The sequence below is a fragment of the Bactrocera tryoni genome, chromosome 4, assembly GCF_016617805.1.
Source record: "Bactrocera tryoni isolate S06 chromosome 4, CSIRO_BtryS06_freeze2, whole genome shotgun sequence".
NCBI lineage: Eukaryota > Metazoa > Arthropoda > Insecta > Diptera > Tephritidae > Bactrocera > Bactrocera tryoni.
In genome coordinates this window covers 15,415,778-15,434,138 of record NC_052502.1, presented here as the reverse complement: position 1 = coordinate 15,434,138, position 18,361 = coordinate 15,415,778, and the positions used below count along the sequence as shown (strand labels likewise).

General features: G+C 35.9%; 5 protein-coding genes across 7 annotated transcripts; 2 read left to right on the top strand and 3 right to left on the bottom strand.

The window, feature by feature from the left end:
• Positions 1-4,922: 4,922 nt before the first annotated feature.
• Positions 4,923-6,788, bottom strand: LOC120775643 (succinate--CoA ligase [GDP-forming] subunit beta, mitochondrial). Its single transcript, XM_040105898.1, has 4 exons — positions 6,576-6,788; positions 6,356-6,497; positions 6,185-6,284; positions 4,923-6,116 (listed from the first exon to the last, which is right to left on the bottom strand). Exons 1-4 carry the CDS (start codon positions 6,633-6,635, stop codon positions 5,147-5,149), a joined length of 1,272 nt encoding a protein of 423 aa, XP_039961832.1. The 5' UTR covers positions 6,636-6,788; the 3' UTR covers positions 4,923-5,146.
• Positions 6,789-7,103: 315 nt separating this feature from the next.
• Positions 7,104-8,435, top strand: LOC120775501 (CAAX prenyl protease 2). The gene is made up of 3 exons (XM_040105708.1): positions 7,104-7,624; positions 7,684-7,920; positions 7,993-8,435. The coding sequence occupies exons 1-3, from the start codon at positions 7,225-7,227 to the stop codon at positions 8,256-8,258; spliced, it is 903 nt and encodes a 300-aa protein (XP_039961642.1). The 5' UTR covers positions 7,104-7,224; the 3' UTR covers positions 8,259-8,435.
• Positions 8,436-8,481: 46 nt separating this feature from the next.
• On the bottom strand, positions 8,482-9,533 carry LOC120775503 (glutaredoxin 3). The gene is made up of 4 exons (XM_040105709.1): positions 9,365-9,533; positions 9,145-9,304; positions 8,802-9,049; positions 8,482-8,742 (listed from the first exon to the last, which is right to left on the bottom strand). The coding sequence occupies exons 1-4, from the start codon at positions 9,424-9,426 to the stop codon at positions 8,565-8,567; spliced, it is 648 nt and encodes a 215-aa protein (XP_039961643.1). The 5' UTR covers positions 9,427-9,533; the 3' UTR covers positions 8,482-8,564.
• Positions 9,534-9,761: 228 nt separating this feature from the next.
• On the top strand, positions 9,762-11,938 carry LOC120775154 (glycosyltransferase-like domain-containing protein 1-like). Of its 3 annotated transcripts, none has more exons than XM_040105192.1 (5): positions 9,762-9,823; positions 9,910-9,997; positions 10,081-10,363; positions 10,426-10,941; positions 11,009-11,938. In XM_040105192.1, exons 2-5 carry the CDS (start codon positions 9,919-9,921, stop codon positions 11,247-11,249), a joined length of 1,119 nt encoding a protein of 372 aa, XP_039961126.1. In that variant the 5' UTR covers positions 9,762-9,823; positions 9,910-9,918; the 3' UTR covers positions 11,250-11,938. The 3 variants fall into 3 exon arrangements, 2 of the variants coding, with proteins under 2 accessions (XP_039961126.1, XP_039961125.1); XR_005705296.1 differs by lacking the exon at positions 9,762-9,823 and having other exon boundaries at positions 9,830-9,997; positions 11,009-11,370; positions 11,433-11,938; XM_040105191.1 differs by lacking the exon at positions 9,762-9,823 and having other exon boundaries at positions 9,830-9,997.
• On the bottom strand, positions 11,666-13,350 carry LOC120775155 (abscission/NoCut checkpoint regulator). Its single transcript, XM_040105193.1, has 4 exons — positions 13,181-13,350; positions 12,875-13,113; positions 12,310-12,811; positions 11,666-12,255 (listed from the first exon to the last, which is right to left on the bottom strand). Exons 1-4 carry the CDS (start codon positions 13,226-13,228, stop codon positions 11,983-11,985), a joined length of 1,062 nt encoding a protein of 353 aa, XP_039961127.1. The 5' UTR covers positions 13,229-13,350; the 3' UTR covers positions 11,666-11,982.
• Positions 13,351-18,361: the final 5,011 nt, after the last annotated feature.

The window sequence follows — 18,361 nt, the reverse complement described above, 5'->3', positions numbered from 1 at the left end:
CTACAAAAAATAGACCGATAGGGACAGCAAATTTATTTTTTTCCCGCTCTTTTGACATTTCTCTTCAGTAAGGTTTGCCGTTTCATCATGGGAAAAATATATGATCCAACAACGAGTCTAAATTAAAATTGACTAACTAAATTCGATGTCGGAGGCCTCAACTTTATGAGCGTTATGTCCAATTTATGGTCGTCATAATCGTCCTGTCAGATCAACAATTAAACGTCTAGTGGAAAAAATTGAATTCACAGGCACAGTCTAAAATGTTCCCGAGCCAGCGAGGCAAAGAAGTGCCCGTAGTGTCGAGAATATTGCTGCCGCCAGCGCATCAATTGAGGAAGACGCAAATCAGTCTCTCACATGTCGTTCTCAAGTGTTAGGCATCTCTGTGACGTTGTTTTTGCGAAGAGATCTTGGTTTACATCCTTACCAGATCAAATTGACGCAAGAACTGAAGCCGCTTGATCACCAGAATCGTCGTATGTTCGTGAATTTGGCTGAGCAACAACTTGAAAATGATCCGGATGTTCATCGAAAAATCATCTTCATCGATGAGGCTCATTTCTGGCTGAAAGGCTTTGTCAATAAGCAAAATATGCGTTATTGGTCAGGCAGCAATCGACACTTACTCCATGAGTCACCATTGCATCCCGAAAAAATTACCAGCACTTTACTGTGAATGGGAATCGCTACCACTCAATGATAACCGAATATTTTTGGCCACTCAATGATAACCGAATATTTTTGGGATGATATGGAATTGGACAATATGTGGTTCCAATAGGACGGCGCCACAAGTGATGTTTTTTTTTTGTTTTCTCATCAAGAAGTATCAGAAAAATATGCCAGGACCGCCATGACAAGCAAGACCAACCAATAAAGCTTCCAAACTTACCTCAAAGCTTACTCACCACATAGCTTACTTACCACACAGCTTACTCACCACACGCTTCCTTTTTACCATTCGAGGATCGACTAATAGATCTTCCAAACTCACCTCACTGTTTACTCACCACGCTTCTTTTCTACCATTTCAAACTTGCCATAACCTAATTGGTAACCCTTTAACTTAAATTGCTTTTCTTACTATTTCGTTGGTCGCGTTTACCGTTTTTACGCATGTTGCAACCACAGTGACCTTGACGAACTACATAAATACTGCGAGTATACGAATAAATACATATCTGTATGTATACACATGAACAAATAGACAAGCACATAAATGTAAGCGGATAGGTGTAACTACGCAGCGCTTCCGGAGCAACAGCAACAATGAACACATAACAGGTGCCAACAACAGAAAGTGAATACCTGCAGACACATACTTATAGTATATTTATATACATTCATACATATGTACATACAAATATTTAAGTTGCTTTCTGCGAATTCACGCATTAAAAATCATAACAAACCAACACAGCAGCGAGCGGTGGAGCAGCGGGGAGCTGAGAAAGTTCATGCGAAAAAAGCACAAAAGGATTTCTTTGTGACATTGGGCAAAAACTACAATAACAACTGCAGGTCTGTGAATGTATGCGTATTTATGTGTGCGGGTGTAGGTGCAGCATAACATTGGCTGCAACAGTCATAACAGTAAAACGCACAAACGTCATCAAATCGGGAGCAAAAGACCAAAAGGCAACGAGGCAGTTGGCAAAGTGATTGAATGGAAAGATGAGATTCAAAGAGGGCAAATTGTATATGTACACATGTGCATGCAAACATGAATGTGCCAACAGTTGACCATGATGGTTAACAGTGTCTAAACAGAGTTATGCTAAAATTTGCATATGTTACATGCAGACAAAAATTTTAAAAGCGATTAACACATGCAACCAATATAAATTGATTTTCGAAAACATTTACATTTTTTTGGATTTTTTTGAAAAAAATTTCAATATTTAAAAAAAATTTATAAACTTTCAAATATATATGCATGTACATAAATAACATAATGTAATATAAATTAATTTTTTTAAATAATTTTCAATATTTCAAATTTTATGTTTTTCAAAATTTTTAAAGACTTTTTATTTTTATTTTATTTTTTTGTAAACAACGGTTTTCCGCCATTAACAACATTTTCGACCAAATGTTTCGACAAACTGTAAACAAACTGTAAAAGCACGTCTAACAGAATCCCTTGCCGCATGATGAGAGCCAAATTTGAGAAAAAAGAGTGTGAGAGAGAACTGCAGGAATTTGCTGAATACGTGTGGTGCGTTGAAATTTTAGTTGGAGGGGTTGATAAAGGTTAGGGGTGTTGTTATCATATCGTTTCAATGAAGATTTGTAAACTTTGTTGGTAGAGACAAGTATTTATGAAAGTCTGAAATTGAAACAAGGGTAATATGGAAAGGGAATTTTACGTATATTTAAGTAGATTTATTTAGATAAATAAATGACGAATGCACTGCAACCTAAGTTCTATTCTGCCTTCTCCTGAGTCACAACGACTTACTTAGTCCCAGCATATTGATAAATTCCAATATACTTCGAGGTGTTATTGAGGCGATGTGTTATCAGGTGTTCTGGTTAACTGTCGCAGAACCAGCAATTTGCACAAGAAGCTATGCCCACGTTATATAAGTGTTTGTTGAGCTTACAGGGTACTTGTCGCCAGTGTTGAAGGCAACTTGGCATGGCGCATACCTTGGAGTTGCTCCCAATACCTATACCTCTTCCTACCCACTCCTTCATCCTTGCGGAGCAGCTTCTCTATGGTATTGGAACCAACCGCAATGAAAGATTCGGGTCCTACCATGTTGGTGGATGCTGCGGAGCGGGCAAGCTCATCAGCCAGTTCATTCCCGGCTAAACCTTTGTGACCGGACACCCAGTTGAGGTGCACTTGATTGGTTCCTATAGACTATTCAGCCGTTCTCAGAACTCCTTCATCAATACCGATTTGTTCACGTATGAGAGATCGCTTTTAGTGCCGCTTGACTGTCGTTGAATATACGCAGATACGTTCATACTCATATAGTTCCATTGGAACTACGCACCGACTTATAGCAAAGACCTCTGCCTGGAATATGCTCGGAAAACTACCCATAGGTATAGTGTTTGGTGCGTGGTCCTGCGACTCTTGCGCCAATTAATTCCGACACTTTCGAGCCGTGGATGTACCATTTGATTGTCAGCGGAAGTAAGCGCAGAAAGACCAGTAGCACGATTCACTCAGACTTGCAGTAGTTGACATCCTATCAAAATCGGACCAACTGCGTTCGAAAAAACTGAAAATACATTACTCGTCTTTAGAGTTGGAACAAATATAATGAGTAGAAAGCTGATAGATTGGCAGCTGAAGTACCAAAAAGTTTTTAAAAGTACTAAAGAATTATGGTAGTTCTAATTTCGATTTGTCTAATCGAAAGTTAAAAGTTTTAAATTCACGGACTCCGAATTCATTGAATATTACAATTGAAAGTTCCAAAAGAACTTATTTTGGATTTCATGTTTTTATCAATAAGGTAATCAAAAAGGAATTTATTTTTGGTTGGTTTTTTCAGTTTTATGAGTAAGAGTCCAAATCTATGGCCAGCTCAATGGTAAGGTATCCATATAATTTTGTATAGAAATTGCATGAACTCAGATGAACTGGTGAAAAGATGTGAAAAACTTTAGAACTTAAACTTTCTTGACTTAAGCCCAACACTTAACCGAAACTACATCCTATCCAGATTAACACATTTTTTCACAGAGTTTTTAAGAAACTTCACTTCTATCACATTAACTCTTATAAAAAAGTCAATAGTTTCCATTGCAACAAGTTATGTTAGGTTTAAAAGTCGATTCGTTCGGCAGCAGAGATCAAACTTGGAGGACCTAGGGCGACTACCTCTATAAAGATGATAAAATCCTCGTATATCGACCACAAAATTTCTTGAGGCGGTTGATAACAGTTATGGCTATCTCTCCAGTTTCACCTAAAGTATGACTGCCGAGATGTTTCAACCTCAATCTTACTAAAGCTAGAGTGCTTGTATATTTCTGACTTACCTTTCTCCATATATTTTTAACAATTTGCCACCGATAAGATATTTAGCTTAAACGCTCGGTTGAGTATTGGATCTCTGCAATAAGAGTACCACTGATTGAGGCAAGACAAATCTCAATCTACCGTTTCCATGACAGTCGGGCCTAAGTAATCGAAACAGATCCGGATTTTTATCCAGACAAGGACTGTCAACTCAGCAGATTTCTGCCGCTACAACAACAACAGCAAGACAAATCTTATAGAGAGTAAATAGTTGAGTAGGTCCCCTGCGTTTTGCATTCGCACAGGAGCTGGAGAATAACGCGAATCCAGCTCATTCCCACTTAAGGATTTTAAGAGTTTCTGCCATTAAAATGAAATATTCCAACCAAAATATATTGATGTTTTATGTATATAAATAGGTACATATGTAAAGCAGCATACGAAAAGCTTGTATTCGATATAAATATATAAAGCTCAGGATATTATGAGCTTTTGAATAATGCACCCTATAAAATTTCATTTGGGAAAAATTGTATAAAAATTGGTTATAATACAAATTGGCAAAAGGACATGTTCCTGTAATAATAAAAATTACCGTTAATTAAAATTCTCCACTTGAGAAATGTCCTTATATAGCAGGGAACTTTTAACAGGCGGTTGCATTAACAGTACGAAAAAGGGCGATAGATGTCAGGCTAAGCAAATTTTCCGCTATAAAGGCAAATTGTAGAAAAGGACGCTTTTCGAAGAAGAAGCGCTTTCAGCTCTCCGAATATTAAAGCTCACGCTCTTTTAGGGGAAATTTTGTTTAGATAATTTTTGAATTAAAACGAATAAAAAACGCCATTGAGCACGGTATTAAAAAATATTAAAATTTCCAATATGAAAAATATTTTTATTCGTTAAATTTCCTCTTAATCACTTTCACAACATAAACTTTAATTTTTGTATCGCTATTTATTAACAATTTCCTAGTAACATTTAATTTGAAAACTACCACAAACATTTTAGATATAATGAAAACAAACTCTGACCATTCGACTTTGTTGTTGTTGGTGGAGAAATGCCTGTCTGTGAAATTAATTGCAAGACTTTAGAAATGTTGTATTAAAATGTGAATTTTACAGTCAACCAAAGTGAAGCGAGCTGCTCCTAGGAACTTTAATGTAATGCCGCCACAGCTTTATGCGCTGCGTCATCCAAATCCACCGCTGTTTGTATAGCCAGTCCAGAATCTTTTAGTATTTTTCTGGCCTCATCCACATTTGTGCCTTCCAAGCGCACAATGAGCGGTACTTTTAGATCAAGCGTTTTGGAAGCAGCAACAACACCATTAGCAATGGTGGCACAATTCACAATACCACCAAAGACATTCACAAGTATAGCTTTGACTTTGGTATCGGATGTGACTATTTGGAAGGCTTTCAACACTTGACTCTCCTTAACGCCACCGCCCACATCGAGGAAATTCGCTGGCTCACCGCCATTCAACTTAATTATATCCATTGTGGCCATGGCGAGACCAGCGCCATTCACCAGACAACCAATATTGCCATCCATAGCTACATAATTGAGATTATTTTTGGCTGCTTCCACTTCACGCGGATCTGTGTCTTCTTCGGCAGTGTGCATAGCAAAAATATCTTTTTGCCGATACTCGGCGTTGTCATCAAAATTTAACTTAGCATCAACGGCGATTACTTCGTTGGCGTCCGTTTCAGCTAAGGGATTAATTTCAATTTGTGTGGCATCGACGGCTTTAAAGAGGTCGAAAAGTTTTTGTATTTCTTTAGCAGCGCGTTCTACGCATTGTCCTTTGAACTCGAGGAATTTCGCGATTTCGATGAGTGTGTTCTGTGGTATTGGTTTGTCTAGATCTAAAGGTACAGTCTTGATTTTCTCTGGTGTTTTTTCGGCGACCGCTTCGATATCCATACCACCAGCAGGCGAGGCAATCAGTACTGGCCCATTGTGTTCTCGATCCAACACAATTGATAGATATGTTTCACGAGTGATATTTACGCTGCGTGCCACCATTACTTTTTTAACCAATATTCCTGATTTCGGTGTTTGCTTGGTGATGAGTCGATGGCCAATCATTTGATTGGTAAGCGACAGAACTTCATCCTTCCTGAGTGCGTAATAAAAAACGTTTATAAATATTATATATGTATATATATTTCAGAGTATAATACTGACTTTTTTGTGAGATGTACGCCTCCTTTGAATCCATTATCGAAAACACCCTTACCGCGACCGCCTGCCAGTATCTGTGCCTTCACGACATATTCCGGGCAATCTGTAGATATAAATAACAAAAGTGTCACGCGAATAAGCTTATTTAAACTAAGCAAACAATAATATACTAACCAAACTGGTTTATTAACTGCGCATCGTTGGGTGCATTTTCCAATACTTTGAACTCTTGTATAGCGACACCATATTTTTGTAGTAGTTCCTTGCTGTTGCACTCGAGCAAATTTAAATTACGCACTTGCTGCAGACGAGTTGTCTAAAATATGCAATAAAATGTTTTAGTTGATAAATATAAGCCTTGTCACCGATTATGTGGCTATCAGCACAACTTAACCTTTTGGAGCATCCGCATGGCGGGAGTGAAGCCGGCAGCAGCACGTAAAAGAGGCAGCATTTTGTTCTATGAATATGTTTACGTTAAGAAATTAAAATAATTTAGTGAAAACTCACTAAATAGTCAATAATTAAGTTTAAAAGTTTAGTGAAAAGTTAAGTAGACAGCAGTACTTTGAACTTTATTTTCAATTAACGCTTATTATAAAGATAGAGTAGGTTTTTGTTATCAAATGTTTATATTTTTAGTAAAACTGAGAGAAGAGAGACTCATTCTCAACAGCTGATGCAGAGAGGTATTTTGATAGCACTAATTATAAATATATTTTTAAGAAAAATTTCTACGAAATTTTTTTTTTTTAATAAAAAAATCGAATCTTGTTATTAAAATACCTTTTTTTCTTAAAGATATATAGAGATAAACGTGATTTTAAAATACGGTTTACGGTGCATATGTGCACTTATGTATTTAAGTAAAAAATATGGCAACTGCACTTATCACGAACAGCTGTGTTAGTTGTATTTGTTTTTTTTTTTTTGCAAACTTTGGACATCTGTATAAAAGTGATTATTTAAGTTTTATATATAATACAATACCCGTTAAACAACTCAGGAATTAACGCGGCCAATATTAAATCTAAGTGAATGTCATGAACGATAGCTTCGAAAGTAATAGCAGCCAAGGGACTGCGGATACACCTCTCCCTTTACCGCATATACCAATAGTGACATCAGTCGGTTGCTGTCTCATACTTTCCGTCATATATGTAGCCAGTTTATATGTTTGGAATACCAAACATAATCGGGATCACCCGTCAACGGTTAAGCGACGTTTTGTCAGCGTTATCATTGTTATGTTGATAGCGCCATTTTTCGTATATAAATTTTCCTCAAGAGAGCTACTGGAGCGTGCCACATTTGCTGAAATTTTGGGTTTGAGATGGCAAGGACTCTTTCTGGCCATTACAATACCGTACTTGCTGACAATGCTATTATTTTTGGGTCCACTATGCGTACAGATGCAAAATGAGTCTTTAAAAATATTTATGGGTAAGCAATGCGATATGTTAGATTGGCATTGTTATTAAAAAGTTTGTTTTATTTTATAGATACTGATTTTTGGATTGGTTCCTTTAAAAATATACTTTGGATACGCAACCATGTTATGGCGCCAATCAGTGAAGAATTCGTCTTCCGCGCCTGTATGATGCCATTAATTCTGCAGAGCTTTTCACCCTTGACAGCTGTGTTCATTACACCGCTATTCTTTGGCACTGCGCACATACACCATATTGGGGAACGCCTCAGCTTGGGTATGGAATTAAAAACTGCCTTAGTTATATCTTGTAAGTTGCATGAATACATTCCAAAGTCCTTAATTTTTTTATTAATAATATTATATATATTTTTTTTGTCAGGCTTTCAGCTAACTTACACCACAGTCTTTGGTTTCTACTCGGCATTTCTCTTTGCGCGCACCGGTCATTTTGTCGCACCATTCCTTGTGCATGCATTTTGTAATCATATGGGCTTGCCTGATGTCCAAGAGCTGTGGCAACAACATATAGTACGTCGTATTATACTTATTTTGTGCTACATTATTGGTTTTGTTGGTTGGATCATATTACTGCCAATCGCCACACAGCCTTCACTATATTCTAACAATTTGTATTGGAAAAATTAAAATAATGAACAAAGTAGCAACAATTGAAATTACATTAGTACACAAATATTGAAAGTGATCAATATTCATTAAGCATAATGTTTTATATGTATAACTACAAAATATGTTTCATACATACATACATATATGACTTTTATTAATAAAATTTGTCGTTACTCTCTTTTTATACAAGTAAAATTTTCGATGGCAGCATTTTATTTGTAATTTTAAAGTTATAACAACGTTTTTACCTGTTACCAAAACCGGTTGCCAATTTTATTTATAAATTAAATTTTGCATGCAAACTGAGTCATGATATTGTTTACTTTAACCCTTCAATGCAGTTTCTAATTCATTATTTGCTTTGAGCTCTTTAATAATGTCCAAGCCACCAATCAGTTCACCCTTAACATATACTTGCGGATACGTGGGCCAGTCGGAATATGTCTTCAAACCTTGACGAACTTCTTCATCATTCAATATATCGAATGTCTCATAGGGAACACTAGAAAAAATAAAATTTTATCAGCACTTGTAAATTTGTAAAGACTTGATTGTACTAACTTTGTTGCATTCACGATTTCTATTATCTGGCGGGAGAAACCACAGCGTGGAGCATTGCGATCGCCCTTCATGAATATCATGAGATCCGCTTTATTGATCAGTGCTTTCAAACGTTCCTCTAAAGATTCACCGGCTACAGAGCCACCAAGTTTTTTACACTTCGCTGTAATTTCGGCTACGTTCACACCATCCACACGATCCACTGCCGTGCCTTTGGTGAAGAAAATTATGGTGGGAACTGCTTCAATCTAAGAAGTTCGCATATTTGTAATGAAGTGTGTTTGTTATAGTTCGCATGTTTATTATGAAGTGTTATAGCATATAGTATATTAATCTGAAGTACCTGGTGCTTCATAGAAATCTCTGGAAATTTTTCGGCTAGCAGACTAACAAACTGCAATTTGTTACTCAGTATTTTGGCTAGCTCCTCCAGTGCTTCCTGGACATGTTTACACTGTTCAGCCCAATCGGCTGTAAATAGTACTACTGTAGTCTTCTCCGCACTTGTGTAAAACAAAGCAATTTGTTAGTGTCTATGAAATATTCTTACAAACATTACTTACTTGATCAGTGTGTTATACTGGTCGGCATCTGTTACCGAAATAACTGAATTGTTAGTGGACATTTTTATAGTTATTGTTCAATATGTTTGTTTATTTAACTGTACGCTATGAGTCTTTGTGAAATTCTCGACAGGAAGACACCAAGTTTCGCAGCGAGCGAGGTTTTTGGGTTATGATAAAGCTAATGTCAGAAATGTCAAATAGATTTGGAGTTCCTAAGGGTTGTTGCCGTATTATTATGGGAATTATAGTCAAATAAAACTACTTTCTTAATTTTAATTTATTGTTGTCATTATTAATTTTTCAGCATTTTTTTAAATTATGTTTATAGCTAAAAGTTTTTTTTTTTAATTTTTTGCTAAGATCTTAAATTCAATATTTAGCAGTACTTATTTATGCAACCCTCAACGCCACACATACCACGACAAGTGATTTTGTGTTCCTCCGCAAACAGATGAGGTACACACAAATTTTATATCTGTTCAAAATAAAACATATTTTACGTTTATGTGGCGAAAGTTTAATTAAAAATTTAACTATTTTAGTACGCTGCCATGTCAAAGCCATCGATATTAATCATAGAACCGTTTTATGGAGGTAGTCACAAGCAGCTGATCGATACAATCATCGAGTGTGAGTAGTGAATAGCACAGTGCCGGTTGCACTATTTCCACTTCCGCTGCACATTTTACATATTCGTTTCTATAATTTAATAGGCTTAAACATCTGTGACTATGAAATATTTAGTCTTCCCGCAAAGAAATGGCATTGGCGTGCGCGTACCGGCGCCTTATACTTCTCACAAATCATACCGGTGGATCATGAATACAAAGTGCTTTTTACCAGCTCAGTGTTGAACTTGGCTGAGCTTTTAGGTGTACGTCCAGATTTGGTTAGTTGTAAAAAGATTGTTTATTTTCACGAAAATCAATTAGTCTATCCAGTGCGTGAAGTGAAGGAGCGCGACTGTCAATATGGTTTGAACCAAATACTAACATGGTGTGTGTATGAAAATAGTTATTTTTTCATAGCATTAATACTCTTTTTTCCCACCTCCATAGCCTTTCTGCCGACAATATAATCTTCAATTCGAATTTCAACCGCACATCCTTCCTGGACAGCATTACACCGTTTCTCAACATCCAACCCGATTTTAAATTGAAACACATACGCGATAAAATTGAGAAAAAATGTGAAGTTCTCTACTATCCTATTAAATTCCACGCCTTCCCCAATAAACGACTGATGATTGGCGGTGCGGAGCCATCGCTAACCGCACTGATGAGTGATAAAGACTGTTTGCATCTGATTTGGCCACATCGCTGGGAGCACGATAAGAACCCAAAGCTGTTGGTGGAGGTACTTTTGGAGTTGAACAAGCGCCAAGTGGACTTTAAGGTGACAATATGTGGCGAAAACTATCAGGCAGCACCAGAGTCCTTCGACGGCTTACAAGATAAGCTGGGTGCCAAGCTAATAAATTTCGGTTTCTTGCCGCGTGATAAGTACATAAAAACATTGTTGTCTGGTGATGTTGTAATCTCGACGGCGGGTCATGAATTCTATGGTGTAGCTATGTAAGTGCTATTAATTCTTTTAAATATATACATAAATAAGTGAAATTTTCATTTAACTTTATAACAGGCTTGAAGCCACGTACTGCGGCTGTATGCCGATAGCGCCGAATAAACTCGTCTACCCGGAAATATACCCCAAAGAAAACCTCTACAACACTTCCAATCAGCTGATTAAAATGCTCTACAATTGGTGTCGCAATCCGGAATTGTTTCGGCGTCAAAGAGACACATTTTTTGAATATTTTACATTCGATCGCTACTCAGCGCAACATTTAGTGCCTAAATTCCTAGAGAAATTGCGCATTTAATGACGCACTTCCTTCACTTGCCAGTTTATAGGTTTTGTGCAATATCTGGCGAAGCAAAAATTATCATATACCATACATGCAAGTTGTATAACAATATTCGAATGCAAAGCGATCTAAAACTGTAAGTATGTGTTGCCATGCAAACTTATCAACTAACTGTAAGAGATTGCAGTTTCGTCACAGGTGGCGAAAATCATAGATCAACTAAAAACTATGTTAATAGATGTAAATTAGCAGCCTGAAAGATTTACAAGAAAAATTTACATAGAGAAAAATTAGCTTACAAATTGATATACATACATACATATATGTATGTATATATTTTTATCCTATTACAGGGTAGGTAAAACTCGATCATTGAAATTTGTTAAACTACTTAGATTTTGCTTTGGTGAAAATTAAAACGAATATATCAATAATTTTACAGTTAAAGTTTAATATATGTAATTGTTTGTTGTTTTCAAAGCATATACAACTGTTCAAATCATATCTTTAAAATATAGTTATGCAATATGCTAAGCTATTATAAAGTAATTATAGCAAAATCATTCATCGTTTAGAAGTTTTATACGTGCTTTTGATTTTTTACTCCCCATTGTTTTAATACCAGCTTACCGAATAATACAAATAAATATATGTTACATGTCTGTACCAATAAAATGTGCGAATACACAAAAACAAACATAAAACGATTTTTGGTTGAGTTACGTTAACATTGCACAGCTGTTTCATGCTAAAAGTGATTTTCTTTAAATTTTGGTGGCGCTGAATAGGACACCTTTTCATGCGCACGATACTCTTCATCATCGTCATGGCACTCGCGATAGCATTGCGCACAAAAGAGTTCACCATCGCAACCTTTACAACGAAAGACTGCGTCTTCGTTGCAGATGTTACACCAGGGCAGCTCTTCCAAGTCGGCGGGACGCGTGCCTGCTGGCGGAGGCGGCACACCAGCCGCTAGCTCTGTTTCGAGTTCGGAGGGCAAGCGTGCTTCTGCTAAATACTATGGGAAAAATATTGAATTTTAATATATTTTATTATACAAGTGCATCTTTACCTTTGTCATAACGGCCTTCAAGACCGTTTCATCATCTTCATTATCACTAGGTGTGTTGTTATCTGGCGAGTGCTCTTTTTGTAATGCACCCGCACCATCTACTGGCTGCTCTCTCAGCGCTCTCAAGCGTCGCTCAATATCCGAAATCGCGTCATTGCGTTCGTCCGCTACTTGCCGATCGATTTGCGCTTCACCCATAAATTGTTCTAGCAGATCTTGCATCTTCTGCTGATCTGTACGCTCGTCTGTGGAGAGCAATAGATCTTTCTTGGAGTAATCTTTTTGTGGCATGCCGTTTAGCATAGCGAGTCTTGCGCGTATCTCCTCATCCGTTGAGGGATTTTCAATAGTTTTTAGATCTTTTAGACGTTTTGATATTACAGAATCCAGATTTTCTTCAATTTCCGCATTTTCTGGATTGGAATGTGTAGCATCAGCAGTCGTGGCAGTAGTAGTTGAAACAGGAGCCAACACCTCACCCAAGTCAGGTGGTGGATCATCTCTAAAAAGATGTTAAAGTATGCATTATTATTCAATATTTATGTTCAAATTAAATTTTTTATACTCCAACAACGCTGCAGCTGCTGCCACAAGCGGGTCAGTGCTATTATTGCCCTTTGACTTTGTCACCAAAACGCCAGGCAATGCTTCGACGTCAATGACCTTTTCCGTCGCTTGCAACTTGGAAAGTTTATCGTAACATATTAAGCACACGTTCAACACTTTACCACCGTGTCGTGGTACGGGCATAGGCCGCTTCAGGCATTTAATGCAGTAGGAGTAGCCACAACTGGGACAACCGTGCTGAAATTGATTGATGAAAAAAGTGCAGCAAAAAATTTCTATTGATTTTATTGCAATTGATAAGTACCTCTTTTGTGAAAAGTCCATATTTCTTACCGCAGCCAAAGCAAGACATGTTTATTCCAGTTATACATACATATAAAATATTTTTAAAATATATTCTAATTGCTTTTAAAATGATTATTTGATAAACCTGTATTATCTTAAAGACAATGGATTATTCATCGCCAATTAGACAACAATAAAAGTCAGCTGTTGTTTACTAAATAGTACCGACGCGACATCTACTTGTCAGCTTGTACCGTTGACATTTACCGGTTGTGCTAAACAGCTGTTGTAAATCAGTTCGCGCGGATATGGAATTTATAAAAGTTGCTCGCATAAGTGACGCTTTGCGTAAAAATTTGTTAAAAAGTGATTAGTGCGGTGATTTTGTGTATATTTTTTTATATTTGTAGTCCTTGTGCGTTTGTGCGTGTAGTTAAATGCGAGTTTAGTTCAAAAGTAGTTGCGCTGCACTGAAAATGCAAGTTGTGCGGTGGTTGTGAGCAAAATTGTGTATTTTGTTTTTTGGTGTTAAAAAGCTAAGGTTTTTATAATAAAGAAAGGCGGTGTGTGTGCAATTAAGTGTGTTGTTGTTAGTTTTGTAACAAAATAGTTGTGTGAAATGTTATTAACGCATGCGGCGGATGCAGTCACCGGTAATTAGGGGTGCTTCCGCGAACAATGCGCCCTAACCTCACAACATGAATTTATTGGTAAGCGTTTGTAGTATTTTTACTGTGATTGTGTATGTGAAATATTTCTATACAAGGTAGTGAATTTGTGTGTGAGCATGTACATATGTACATACATGTGTATTCGTGCCATTGTGCCCAGCGGCAATCATGAATGCATTTATAGGCAAATTGAAAGAATATCAGTGGGAGATAGGTAATAGATGAAAATAAATTAAAATAGTTAAACTAAAATTTATTAAAAAAGTTATTCATAACCAATTAAATTATTAAAATAACCCTAAAAATTTTGTTAGTGAAATTGTAATTAGCATAAAAAAAATGAAAAAAAAAATAAAAATGAATGATTAAATAATTTTAAAATATAAAAAAAAACAGTACGCACATATGTACATACCACTGCAAAGAGAATATGACAAATTTTGAGAAAAGCAATAAAATAAATCACTAAAAATATGCAAACATAAGTATGTATGTACATACATGTGTATATGATAACCTATATATTATATTGCGATCCTGACAATGCGTTAAAAAAGTAAATGAATGGACATTTGAATTAAATTTTTATTTATTTTGCAATCTCGAAAATCTTAATGAAAAATAATTTTAAAATTGCTAATCCAAAATACCAAATGAAATAACTAAAAACAAAATTTTTACCCCAAATAAGAGATAAAAAAAAATAAAGAACTTTAATACAATAAATAAATTAAAATAAAAGTGAAAATTTTAGTCCTAAATACCAGAAAAAACTTTTATAAACAAAGATTAAGAAAATAAATTATTTCAGAATCTACGTTTTTTGCGTTTGCGTACTTCGTATGAGACCACTTTGGTTATATTTTGAGTAAAGATTATTTTTAATAAAATAACAAAATAGTTTAGAAATTGTGAAATTATCTTTATTTAATTGCTTTTAATTATAGTATTTCAGTTAGAAATATGTAAATTTTTGATTTTTTATCCCATTTTCTTTCAGTCTATAAAATATTTTTTTATTTGGTACACCATTTTTCAATTAAAAAACATTTTCTCTATTTTTAATTTTAAATTTTCAATTTTTATTCGAAAACATCATTAATAATTTATTTATTTTAATTTATCTAGCTAATTTATTATGCCAAACTAATTTTTCGAATGCAAACCTGTAATAATAATAATGATAATAATAATAATAATAATAATAATAATAACCTAAAAATTTGTAATTTTGAATAACCAATTTCATTGCATACATATCTTCTTCTTTTTTATTGGCGTAGATACCTCTTACCACCTTCCGCCTATAATCGCGTAAGCGGTGTCTACGCCAATAAAGAAGAAGAAGAAACCTCTTACGCGATTATAGCCGAGTTAACAACAGTGCGCCAGTCGTTTCTTCTTTTCGCTACGTGGCGCCAATTGGATATTCCAAGCGAAGCCAGGTCCTTCTCCAGTTGGTCCTTCCAACGGGGTGGAGGTCTTCCTCTTCCTCTGCTTCCCCCGGTGGATACTACGTCGAATACTCTCAGAGCTGGAGTGTTTTCGTTAATTCGGACAACAGGACCTAGCCAGCGACTGTCTTTTAATTCGCTGGACTTCGCTTTAATTACATACATATATTATACATATACACAAAATTTCTGATTAAAAATTGGATTTTTAAAATTTTATTCCAATAATTCTAAATTTATTTAATTAAATTTTTGTGAAATTTTTGCAGTTTTGATCAAAGTTTAAATTTCCTTTAATTGAAAGAACTGTATTCTCCTTAAAGAGTGCTGGTCACCTTAAAACTTTGCATTTTTTTATATTAAGAAAAAAAACAAAAACAAAAATAAACAAAAACAGAGTTTGAATGCCTTACAAATTTTTTGAAGTGCCGCGCAAACGATTTCAACAATCTCGAGCAAAGATCAATTGATTAATAAAAAGATTATATCTGTGAAAAATTTGCTGAGCCCAAACGTGACTACGCTCCATAATATTTCCAAATAATGCGCACTAACAAAAAAAAAAATTAACATTTAATACAAAAAAAAATTATAATAAAAGAATTAAATTAAATTTTAACCTTTTCATGAGCACTTTTCGCACATTGCAAATTCCAATGGTTTCGCTCTTGACCGATCCAAACCAAATCAAAAGAAAATATGAACAAAAATATGCACACACACACACAATCATCAATAAATTCAGGCACATTCTTCAATCGGCATTTGGTGCCGCTCCTTTGGGCTCCAATACACATTTTTAATTTTTAATAACCAGCGCGCGGGGCAGCATTTCGCATGAATAAATAAGCACGTGACCGCAATTCCAAATTTACGCCAGCAAACCAGCGACAGCGTGAAAGAGTGTAGGCTGCTGCTGTTGCTGCAAAAAAGTGTGCTGGAAAACAGTAAAATGTGTGAAAAGTGCTTGCTTAAGTGACTGTATTTGCATATGTATGTATGTAGATTGTATGTGCAGGTCTATAAATGCCGTATGTAGTGCTATTTTTGTGGTATTTCATATAACTTTTGGCTTGAAATTTTTTGTTCTCAGTTCCATATGTTATGTATTACGGTACACACTTATCACGTTCGTTAGCCTTAAGCTTTGGCTCTCGCCCTCGCCTGCATCTGTCAGGTGTTGAAAAACTAGGCTTTTTTGTTTTTTCTTCACCAACTTGCTGTGGCTTTGTTTTCCCAGGAAATTTACACACTGAACTCAATTTTTTCGGTTTCTCTCTTTTGTATTTTTTTGTGGCCGAATAGAATTTCAACAGTAACGTCTACATTTGTCGGCCTGCATGTCAGTTGCTGCTGCTGCGGTTTGCCGCTGGGCGCATATTTTAGCTTGTTGCCCGCTAGTCTAGCGGGCGCTGAGCAAGTTAATCTGCCGCATATGTCCTGCCCGTGTTTGGGGAATATCACACTCGCTGCCAAACGGCCCCGACGGCGTCTATATGCATACATTAAATGCCTCTGTTTGTAGTAGAAATTTACGATTTGCCGCAGATTTAACCTACACCCACACATACATGTATTCATACATTTTTTATTGGTCTGCCTGCAAGCGGACGTTTTTGTATCGCCCATCCTTTGGGAATATTTAGTTTGTGGCTTTTAGGTGTTGAATTAGCATTTTATATTATTGTTGTGAATTTAAATCTGTTTCCCTGCTGATGTAAAATGTACATTTAAAGCAATTAATTCAAATGGCCTTGATATTTTTTGCAAGCCAATTGGCTCGCCATTGTTTTTTTGCTTAGAAGTAAAACTAGGTTATCAGAGATTTGGTTAGATTAGGTTAGGTTTAGTTGTGTTAGGTTTGATTGGATGGAATTACAATTTTTTTAAGAGTTTTAACATATGTGTGAGTGTGAGCGTAGATATTACAATACTCATATAGTCTATCGAGTTAATCGATTTGATGTTTCTATCAACCCTTTGTTGTCATTTGGTTATTTTTTTGTTTTGGCGGTGGTTTAAGCTGAAAATTGATTCTGTATCAGTATTTAGTATTTAGTATATTGTATATTTTTTTGGTTGATGGTCACTATTGTTGTTGCTAGACATCAGTAATTGACAATGATTTGAGCTAGGAATTAATATCACATTTTCTGACCAACTAACTACAATAATATGTGGACGAGACTACTGTACCTTCGGCCTTAACTTTTTTGAAGAGTTTGTAAGTCTAGGACTGGCAGTTAGCTCATTCTGTTTCTTTAGAGTTTCTCCTGTTTAAACAGAACCTTTTCAAATCCTTTTTTCTATATTTAAGAGAATTTTTATAGATCGCAAAAACAAACAAAACTACGTCATATTATTTTATTGGGTCTATAATTATATACATGCGATTTTTTTTTTATTTTAACATTTATTAAAGAAAAACATCTAAACATGATTATTTAAAACATTTTCCATCTGAAACTTAGACATTTTAAAATTTTTCTGACAATATGTTGATTCTATCTCCAAAGAACTGAGTCGGCTTGGAGGAAAATGAATCAAGCTAATTTTTTATACTCTGCTCTGATGATAACCACATTCTAGTGAGGGCGTTCTACATCGACCGGAGCAAATGTTGGTCAGAAGAATCCCAGTACTCTAGGCTCTAAGCCGCGTCGGGCAAAACTTCCCAGCCGTTGTTTTCCAAAAAGTTTTTTATTGGTTTTGTAACATGATGTCGAGTGTTCTCATTGATGGAAAATGATTGCCTCGTGTCTAGTAGCAAATTCCGGGCTTTTGTTTGGCAATCGCTCGCTTCAATGTGTTAAGTTGTTGTCGGTAGCGTTCCCCATTAAGAGTTTAAGACAGCACGTTTTTCTGATCACACCAGAGTGTTACCGCGGTGTCATGGATATTCGGTCCTCTGGGTACACAAAAAAAACGTTTGAACGTGAGCTAAAATAAGAATGCAAATTATCCGTCCCGAGAGTGAGTTGGGTGTGAGTTGGGTTTGGGTTTGGGCATTCACCCCGGTGGATGAACGTTTAGCCAGAATCCGCATCAAAGCGAAGTTCTCCAACATATCGCTGA

Excerpts from the sequence above, each read along its gene's own strand:
- LOC120775643 (XM_040105898.1), bottom strand. The coding sequence starts at position 6,635 with ATGCTGCCTCTTTTACGTGCTGCTGCCGGCTTCACTCCCGCCATGCGG. Across the intron at positions 6,498-6,575 it reads CCATGCGGATGCTCCAAAAG|ACAACTCGTCTGCAGCAAGT; the intron begins GTTAAGTTGTGC and ends TGCATATTTTAG. Across the intron at positions 6,117-6,184 it reads GGCGTACATCTCACAAAAAA|GAAGGATGAAGTTCTGTCGC; the intron begins GTCAGTATTATA and ends TTACGCACTCAG.
- LOC120775501 (XM_040105708.1), top strand. The coding sequence starts at position 7,225 with ATGAACGATAGCTTCGAAAGTAATAGCAGCCAAGGGACTGCGGATACA. Across the intron at positions 7,625-7,683 it reads GTCTTTAAAAATATTTATGG|ATACTGATTTTTGGATTGGT; the intron begins GTAAGCAATGCG and ends TTTATTTTATAG. Across the intron at positions 7,921-7,992 it reads AACTGCCTTAGTTATATCTT|GCTTTCAGCTAACTTACACC; the intron begins GTAAGTTGCATG and ends TTTTTTTGTCAG.
- LOC120775503 (XM_040105709.1), bottom strand. The coding sequence starts at position 9,426 with ATGTCCACTAACAATTCAGTTATTTCGGTAACAGATGCCGACCAGTAT. Across the intron at positions 9,050-9,144 it reads AGATTTCTATGAAGCACCAG|ATTGAAGCAGTTCCCACCAT; the intron begins GTACTTCAGATT and ends CGAACTTCTTAG. Across the intron at positions 8,743-8,801 it reads GAAATCGTGAATGCAACAAA|TGTTCCCTATGAGACATTCG; the intron begins GTTAGTACAATC and ends TATTTTTTCTAG.
- LOC120775154 (XM_040105192.1), top strand. The coding sequence starts at position 9,919 with ATGTCAAAGCCATCGATATTAATCATAGAACCGTTTTATGGAGGTAGT. Across the intron at positions 10,364-10,425 it reads TTGAACCAAATACTAACATG|CCTTTCTGCCGACAATATAA; the intron begins GTGTGTGTATGA and ends CCACCTCCATAG. Across the intron at positions 10,942-11,008 it reads GAATTCTATGGTGTAGCTAT|GCTTGAAGCCACGTACTGCG; the intron begins GTAAGTGCTATT and ends ACTTTATAACAG.
- LOC120775155 (XM_040105193.1), bottom strand. The coding sequence starts at position 13,228 with ATGTCTTGCTTTGGCTGCGGTAAGAAATATGGACTTTTCACAAAAGAG. Across the intron at positions 13,114-13,180 it reads ATGGACTTTTCACAAAAGAG|CACGGTTGTCCCAGTTGTGG; the intron begins GTACTTATCAAT and ends AATCAATTTCAG. Across the intron at positions 12,812-12,874 it reads GCAGCTGCAGCGTTGTTGGA|AGATGATCCACCACCTGACT; the intron begins GTATAAAAAATT and ends ACATCTTTTTAG.